At 35.1% G+C, this 9,290-nt stretch overlaps 1 protein-coding gene across 1 annotated transcript; it reads left to right on the top strand.

Annotated features, from left to right (window-relative positions):
• Nucleotides 1-385: 385 nt before the first annotated feature.
• On the top strand, nucleotides 386-6,996 carry LOC124924831 (kinesin-like protein KIN-14F). The gene is made up of 21 exons (XM_047464820.1): nucleotides 386-534; nucleotides 699-865; nucleotides 945-1,088; nucleotides 1,155-1,412; nucleotides 1,510-1,581; nucleotides 1,799-1,867; nucleotides 2,177-2,263; nucleotides 2,465-2,602; nucleotides 2,740-2,823; nucleotides 2,879-3,034; nucleotides 3,117-3,198; nucleotides 3,262-3,357; nucleotides 3,423-3,599; nucleotides 3,684-3,790; nucleotides 3,902-4,080; nucleotides 4,159-4,320; nucleotides 4,446-4,699; nucleotides 4,790-4,959; nucleotides 5,128-5,310; nucleotides 6,310-6,671; nucleotides 6,867-6,996. The coding sequence occupies exons 1-21, from the start codon at nucleotides 426-428 to the stop codon at nucleotides 6,982-6,984; spliced, it is 3,174 nt and encodes a 1,057-aa protein (XP_047320776.1). The 5' UTR covers nucleotides 386-425; the 3' UTR covers nucleotides 6,985-6,996.
• The last annotated feature ends 2,294 nt before the right edge of the window (nucleotides 6,997-9,290 follow it).

Here is a 9,290-nt window from a genome sequence, read left to right as displayed (position 1 = left end):
AAATAAGCAAAATTAGAACGTTTGGACAGAAGAAATCCAACAATAGAAAATGAAGGGTAAAGAAATTAGGAAATGAAGCAAACCAATAGAATCCCGAGCCGAGAGGTCCGGAAGTAGCTTCGGCGTTATGTTGTCGTGGAGCGCGGGAAGGGTCTAGTGAGAGAAAGAAAGTTGAGAGAGAAAAAGAGCGGGGAAGAAAAAGAATGAAGCATGGCGGAGGAGAGATTGTGAAAGAGAGGAAATAAATATTATTTATCTCTCCTCTTTTCGTGATCTTCAACTCTCATTGCTTCCTCATAATCGTGCATTGTTGAAAATTTCTTCAACAATTAGAGAATTTGAATTTGAATTTGAATTTGAATGAACGAATGAACGAATTAGTTAGTGATAGCGGTGAAGAAATTAGTTACGTTCAGAATTCTGTAATGGAGACCGAAGAGATTCCGCCATCCGAGGCTTCTGTTGTTGTGGCGGAGGAAATCGTCCAACCGCTTGTAAAACAGGATTCGATATCAAAGAAGACGGAGGAATTTTGTATGATCTCTCTCTGTGAATCTTTCGTTATATTTAAAATCTTCTACCGGAATGGATGAATTCATGTTTATTTTGATTTTCCTTTGAATAATGTGAGCGTTCATGCATTTATTAGTAGGTTTCAATGATTTTATCTTAGCATAGACTAAATGTTGTATTTCCAGCTGAAAGAAGATATGAAGCAGCTAGATGGCTAAGAAAAACTGTAGGAGTTGTTGGTGGTAAAGATTTGCCAGCAGAACCTTCAGAGGAAGGGTTTCGGATTGGGTTACGTCGTGGCACAATCCTTTGCAATGTCCTCAACAAGGTTACACATGGCGCAATACCAAAAGTATGTTATGATGTAAATGATTGATTTGGAATTGGAATTGGAATTGGATTTGGAATGATTTATTCTTCTTCTTGCATAGGTTGTTGATACACCGTTAGATAGTGCCACTGTTCCAGATGGAGCAACTCTGTCTTCATTCCAGTACTATGAAAACATAAAGAACTTTATCATAAATGTGGAGGAAATGGGGCTTCCAGCGTTTGAAGTTTCTGATTTGGAACAGGTATATAGATTGATATATTAATGAGATTTTCATAATGGTTGACAATTTCCCTTTACCAAATTTCAGGGTGGAAAGATTTCGAGGGTTGTCAACTGTGTGTTAGCTTTAAAAGCTTATAGTGATCGAAAACAGATAGTTGGAAGTAGATCCATGAAAGTTGGAGGAAACACTTACCAAATGAGTTCTGCAAAACAACTTTTACGTAAAGGTTCAGAACCATTCATGAGTACAATCTCAAGAAACTGGTCGAGTGAAAAGTTTCTGGACAGTTTGAACAGTGAACAATCTTCATATGGTGATCTTGATTTTGATCTCAATGAAATGGTTAGCCAGATTTCCTTTCATTAATCAATAGTGTTTTTTCTTTTATGTTGTTTTCATTTAAAGTGAGCCAGTCACTTTCACATTATATAAGTTGCAGGGTAACTCTCATTCATTGCACACTTTTGTCTCTGACCTACTTTCGGATAAGAAGCCCGAGGAGATTCCTCTTGTAAGTTCCTGGATGTTTGTTAGATTTGCTTATGTCTATCAGTCTCAAGATAGGTATAGTTAACTGTTTCAGTTTTCTGTATTGATCATGGTTATATTTAACCTTAGAGAAATATCACATTGTGAATGGTTACTTGAAGAGAGCATCTAAATTACATTTACATTTTTGACTGTTTAATCTTATATAAGATCTTTTGTATCATTTTTTTGTGTGACAGATTGTGGAGAACATGCTTGGGAAAGTCATGGAAGAATATGAAATTCGGTTGGCTAGTCAAAAGGAATGGGTATGCAGATGCATCTGCTTCTTCATTTGTTTCTACAAAATGTGGCATCATAATTTTGCTCATCATTCATCAGTTATTTTATTTAACGTAATTCAATTAGATCACTCACAACAATCACAAACCATCCACATTTTTATACCAAAAAAAATGTATTGGTTTCTTTAAATAAATTGGCAGTTTTAGCGAGACCTAGTATCAACCAAAAAATTGTTTAAAACATCATTTTCAGATAGACTCATAAGTTCCTCCACAGTTTGATTTTTTACTTGGCTGCAATCTCACTAGTATTCCTTTGTTGGTGATTGGCAGACAAAACAGTCTATTCCCAGAGAAATTGGTCAATCGAACTCCAATTCCAGCCAGCCTATGTTGCACTCTTTTTCTGAAGAAACCACGGTAACCTACTTAGCTGCAATTTAATCTCTTCTGTGTTATCTTTCAGTCTGATTTTATCTGTACTATTGATTGTTATTAATTTTCCTGCTGCAAATCTCCATTGGCATGATAAAAATTGGATTTGCTTGGGAATGAATCTGTACTATTCCTTGTTTCATTTAAAAAAAACATAATATTATTCTTGTGCTGGGGATTTGACAGGTGAAACCATCTATTCCTCAAGAAAGAAGGGTCTCTGATTCCATTCCCAGACGGCTTATCTTGAACTCTTCTGAAGAAACAGGAGTCTCTGATTCCATCCCCAGCCTGCCTATCTTGAACTCCTCTGAAGAAATTTCGGTATCCTACTTGATTACAATTTCATTACTACTGAATAACTAAGGAGGAAGATATAAAGTAGTTATCAGAAAAGTTTGAAACTGGATCTCTTGGCCAAGAATAATAGCATAATAGCATTCCTCTTGGTGACTTGACAGGTGAGATCGCCTATTTCTGGAGAAACAAATGCCTCTGATTCACAACCGAACCATCTTATGACCTATTCTTCTCAAGAAAATGCGGTAACCTACTTGGCCAAAATTTAATCACTTCTGAAATAACATTACCTACTGAAAATACTCTTTTGACATGATAATTAAGAAGGAAAACAAAGCAGTTGACATAAGCTTAAACTTGGATTACTTGGCCAAGAAAAATAACTGCCTTCAAATATCAAGAGACTTAGTTCTGAAGCAACAATTGATGGTAGAACAGCAACAGAGAGATGTAAAGGTACATATCAGATGTTTGATTAATGTGCAAGTTTTTCGTTCCTGATTGGCTACACATAGAAATGAATGTTATAATTCTGCAGAAAATAAAATTTGCTCTTCAAACAACAAAAGTTGATATGCAGTCTTTGCAAACGAAATACCAAGAGGAGATGAACAATCTTGGTATGTTAAATTTTAATATTTTGTACAGAGACATGGAGAAATTAATCTAAACATTTTCAACAGGTAAACATATGAAACGTTTAGCTCATGCTGCTTCAGCATACCAAAAGGTTCTCGAGGAAAATCGCAAGTTATATAACCAAATCCAAGACCTTAAAGGTAAATGCTTCTAGTCTATAAAGATCAATGTGCACTATACTAATCCATCCTCTTTGTATTGATAGGAAATATTAGAGTTTATTGTCGAGTTCGGCCATTCTTGCCTGGCCAAGCAAATGGCGTGACAACTGTGGATAGCATAGATGAAGGAAGCATCACTATTGGTGGTCCTTCAAAAATTGCTAAAGCAGGGCGTAAATCATTTACCTTTAACAGAGTGTTTGGTCCAGGTGCCACCCAAGGTAAGCCATGGAATTTTTTTCATTCTCATTGATGTGTTATTAAAAAATTTAGTTCAGAGCATCACTTCCTATGTCTTCTTTCAGCGGAGGTATTCTCAGATACTCAGCCTCTTATAAGGTCTGTTCTTGATGGTTACAATGTTTGCATTTTTGCATATGGACAGACTGGATCAGGTAAAACACATACAATGGTAAGTCGCAATTCACTACAATTTTATTAGTACATACTTTAATATTTTATTTTCAAGATCTAATGTGAATAGCTGAAATTCTCAACTAACAAAACTAACACCCATGTGCAGACTGGACCGAAGGAGCTTACTGAGGAGGGCCTTGGAGTAAACTATCGGGCATTGAGTGATTTGTTTAATATCTCTGAACAGAGAAAAAATACAATCGCGTACGAAGTTTCTGTTCAGATGATTGAAATCTATAATGAGCAAGTCCGAGATCTCCTAGTAACAGATGGTTCCAACAAAAAATATCCTTTAATCTTCTTAGTTTCATGTTCTTTTCGCGCTTTTTTTATGCAAGTTTTGTTCACTTGACCATTGAGCACGATAGAGATTCGTAACACTGGTCAAAAAGGTAACAATATTCCCGATGCAACTCGTATGCATGTCTCTTCCACGGATGATGTTCTCAATTTTATGACCCTTGGCCACAAGAATCGAACAGTGAGTGCCACAGCCATGAATGACCGCAGTAGTCGTTCTCATAGGTAGACTACTCATTTCTTTTCGGCTTTTAGCATAATATATATTGAAGTCGAGACTATATTATTTACTAGATCAAGGTCATGTGATTGTATTCATATCTAATTCATACATGACATATGTTTCCCAGTTGCCTAACAGTTCATGTTCAAGGAAAAGATCAGACGTCTGGAACACTGAGTTATGGTTGCATGCATCTTGTTGATCTGGCGGGAAGTGAAAGAGTTGATAAATCTGAGGTGGTAGGAGCTGCGTTAAAGGAGGCACAACACATCAACAAATCTCTTGCTGCATTAGGTGATGTAATATCGTCTCTTGCCCAGAAAAATTCTCATGTTCCCTACAGAAACAGTAAGCTAACACAATTGCTCCAAGATTCACTAGGTAAATGTGGCACAACCTTCTTGCTGTAATGTTTTAACAGTAAGACTTACATCTAACATTTATGAACCTATTATGTTATACACTAATCAGGAGGGCAAGCAAAGACTCTCATGTTTGTTCACATCAGTCCAGAGCCAGATGCTACTAGCGAAACTCTAAGCACACTCAAATTTGCAGAAAGAGTTTCAACCATTGAGCTTGGTGCTGCTCGTTCTAACAAAGAGGGTTCAGATGTCAAAGAGTTAAAGGAACAGGTCCTTGTACTGTTTATCCCCTTGTTTAGTAGCAAAATCGATCTTCCTCATTTACAACAGCTGAATACTAACCAATTTTGACTTTAGTAGAAAAAGTTGCATGTAGAATCAATAGCTATCTTCCTACATATAAATATTCATGACTTAAATTATTTATTTATTGATAAACACCAGATTGCTAGTCTGAAAGCAGCATTGGCAAGGGGCGATGGAGAAGCAGGATACCTTCAGCAGCCTGGATCTGGTAGCTCAGAGAGATCTAAGTTGAAGCCAAATGCTTCTCCCTCACTCTCTCGTTCCTCAAGTAGTATGTCAGCTGGCCAGAGACAACTGATGGATGACGCTGGTCACATAGAGGTGCTCTTGACTCTCTATGCCTTCTTAAATCTATTATTCTTTCAGAAACTTAATCCCTGAAATTTTCAGATTAAAGAAGAGAAAAGGTACAACATAAATGATTGAGATAAACCTAAAATCCAAATACCAAAAATAAACTTCACTATTTTGTCATTCCTCAATAATTCCTTAGCCTTCATAACAAATACTTTGCTCAAGTATTTCTTTAGCCTGTTGATTCTGAAAATCTTTTGAACAATAGTTAACATGTCATTCATATATAGCAATAAAATACTGTGATCCATCATTAGAGAATTTATGTACAAACACAGGGATCTAAAGTAGTCTTCTGTAGCCTTTCTCCTTATAACTGATCAAAGTTATACTATTATCTAGACGAACCTTAAGAAGGTTTATTTCAACTTACAAACATAGTCTTGTTTTATCTCTTTCTCTTTGTCCAGATCACCATGAAGGAAACCAGTTATTACTTTCATCTGATCATTTTTCCAAATTGATACTTGCTGCTAACCCCAGGCATTATTCTAAGGGATGCTATTTTCATTATCGGTGAAAATATCTCATCCAAGTCAATCCTTTTTCTTTGGTTGAATCAGTGGACCACTAATCTGGATCTGAATCTCGGTTGAGGATTGTGTCCTTCATGCTTTATCCTAGACACCCACTTATTCTTTAAGCCTTCCTACCACCTTTGGATAACTTTACCCGTTACAAATAATTTATTTTCATACAACCATCTCATTTCATCTTGCATGGCTTCAGTCCTCTTCTTTTTATGTTCATCATCCATTAGTTTTCTGGTTCTTCTCCGTCAGTCAATAACTCACATATTGATCTACATGATTATCTAAGTAGAGTGTTGTCAAACTCTAATATATCTTCTTTGTTAAAGAAAATATCACAGTTTTGTTAAAGATATTTAAAGCCTAATGGTCAGAAACAAGAGGAAGAAAATCATAGAAAATAGATGAAATTTGATGTAATGTTTGGTGCATGCAGGTTAGAAACCAATTGGGTTTAAAGGAGCATGAGAAGGATGGGGGTGGTGGTTTTGGTGATTGGGTTGATAAGGCGATGGTGAACAAGCAAGGAGGTTGCTTAGATAATAACTGGGAAGACGACAATGGAAAACATGGTGAAGATGGTATGTCAAATAGTAGTAGGGTGGGTAGTAGTAGGTCTGAGACAGCCATGAATGACGACTCAGAAGACTTTGATGCTGCAACAAGTGATTCTTCTGAGACGGATTCTTTTGCTCAACTCATAGCTCCTAAAGCTTCTAGTTCCACACTAAATGGAACAGGAACCAAAGCTAAGAAACCGAATCCAAAGCAGCTAGCTAGTAGTAAGAGCCAAGACAGGTACTAATAACTACCCAGAAATCAATCAATTATTTATGTTTGGGTTGGTTAGCAGCAAGCCAGCAAGTCTCAATTTAATTAGAGATTCTGATTTACATGAGGAAATTAGAATATATTAGTATAACTTATTATGAGAATAATAACATGAATGATCTTCATTAAAAATATGACATTAATATGGGTTGTTGTTGTTAGGAGTCAAATTCCAGCACCACCAACACGAAAGCCATCAAGCGGACAAGCTTCCCCGTTGCACAAGTCAGCAGCGAAGCCGCATGCAGTTTCTTCGAAGAAGCCTGGGGGTGGGAAGTGAGAAAAGGAGCTAGTTTGTTGTATATGAAGGAGGGATCACTAAAAAAGAGTATATATTTATTATTGTTTTTGTTTTGTATTTTGTGTTCCCTTTTGTCCTGTGAATTATTATTTGTAGTTTATAAACATAGGCTGGGGGAGTGGGTGTGTGTGTTTTCATTTAATTAATTTGTTGTTTTTTGTTATGGCACAAATTGAGTGGTGTCATCACATATGGTTGCTGACATTTGCTCTGGACGACCATATAGCAGCAGCCAACATGTTTGGAGGATGAGCCTGGATTTCTTTTCAAGGGTTCATCAAATCAAAGTTAAAGAGAGCAAAGAGGTGAAATATGTTTTCTTTATATATAATTATTAGTTTTGTCATCACAATCTTTACTTGTAACAACTGTTTGTAAATTTTCTATTTCCATTCAAAGTAATATATTATTTTTTGAATCTGAAACTACCAAAAAGAAGATTAATGATCCATGGTGTAAGATGATTAGTATTGTTAAACTTTTAGGATTCTTTTCCTACCCAAAAAATAAATAAAATATGTGAGTATAAGAAATAGTTTGTGCTCACTCACAATATAGAAAATAGTTCAAACTTTGCAACGAGAAATCTATTATATTATTCATAAGCAATGTTTAGTCTGTTTATATAGACTTGCTAAAACAATTAATGAACTAATTTAGGGAAAATAAAAGTAGTGCCAATAATCTAAGAAATAATTAAAAATACTAAAAGATTAAATCAATCCATAACTAATCCCTAAATTTCTGATAAATAAGATTATTAATGCTGCATTCCCTTAAAAAATGATATTTAAAAAAATGATATTTCACCTGTGTTTTTTTGGAATTAAAAGAGAACTAGACACCATATATTTATGACCCACCGCTTAAATTCAAAACGTTTTTAGATAGAATATGACATTTTGGTCTCTTAAACAGACTCTTACCACTTGACTACTTAGTGGGGTTGTATTAGTTCTTTCATGAAGCACGGGATTCCTTAATAATTTTATAGCGAAATATTGTCACAGAACATTACGCTTGTATCTGCTTGAATTTAATTCTTCAAGAATGTTTTTTAACAATATAGTTTGACAAACACATGATATTGCTCGATAGAGTCAATATAGGTTGATTTATGGATGATCAAGATATGATTCATGTTTCAAACATAAAAACAACACGATATACTTTTTCTGTCATCTTGATCTCTCCAACATAATCGCTATTAATGAAAGCAATTAAATAGACCTTACATATAGAGTCTTGTGGCTTTAAGATACATCAAACTCCCTATCATTTGTTTGTGCATAGTCTCATCAATCAACTTTCCAGTAGATCTTTATGTAGTTTTTCCCCAACCTCTAGAGGAGTGTTTGCTTTATACACCCTTCCATTATGAATCTTTCTAAGATCTCTTCAACATACTTACACCCATCCATTAGGAATCATTTTAGGATCTCTTCAGCATACTGATACAAGGGAAAATAATATTAAGGTTAAATATAGTGGCGGAAATGAAGTGACAGTTATAATTTAGTAGTATAAATAGAACAGTTAGTTGTTAAGAATGGTTATGAAATGATTTAGTTGAAAATTTTTGTTAGAGTTTCTCTCCCATCCTCGTTTGATTCTCCTATAGGATTCTTTCTCCCTTCATCAATTCTTAATTCTTCATCTCAATATAAATTTTCTATTCTTTTATATCAAGATTTATACATAATTCCACTATAAGGTATAACAGTGGTATCAGAGCTCGTTCTTGGCAAAATAGTGTGTACTATGAGGTTATAGCTGAAACATATTTGGATTTGAGTTAGTTTCTTTATTCGTTGATTAGAAATAGTTCACAAGGAAATTGACAAGAGTTAAAGCAGAGAGTTGCAAATCGAAACTGGATTATTACTGAAGAAAGATTGAAGTTCCTTACAAGGAAGGAAATCTAGTCAGACGTGTGGAGTTGCCGATATTGTCGGAGAAAAAGAAGGAGTTCGCAGAAGGATTTGGAACTCGATTTAACAACGTTCGGTGATTTAAGAACAATTTCAGCGATTTCTAATTTTGCGACTAAGTGTGATTTTGTTAATTGAAGTCGAAGACAGGAAAATCAATCCTACATTTAGGTATTGCATTATTGCATCAAGTAAATAAAGCCGTAAGATTCAGGTTAATTGGACAAGTATATCTCAGGAGAGAGAAAGTTATCTTGTTTGACTTGTAAGAAGACCATGCTGGTTTCTATTTGAACCGACTATAATATATTTACTGCTCCTTATATTTATGTTGAATTAAATTGTGAGTCTTAA

The sequence above is a fragment of the Impatiens glandulifera genome, chromosome 2 (assembly GCF_907164915.1).
Source record: "Impatiens glandulifera chromosome 2, dImpGla2.1, whole genome shotgun sequence".
In the NCBI taxonomy this organism is placed as follows: Eukaryota; Viridiplantae; Streptophyta; class Magnoliopsida; order Ericales; family Balsaminaceae; genus Impatiens; species Impatiens glandulifera.
This window is presented reverse-complemented; position numbering and strand designations above follow the sequence as displayed.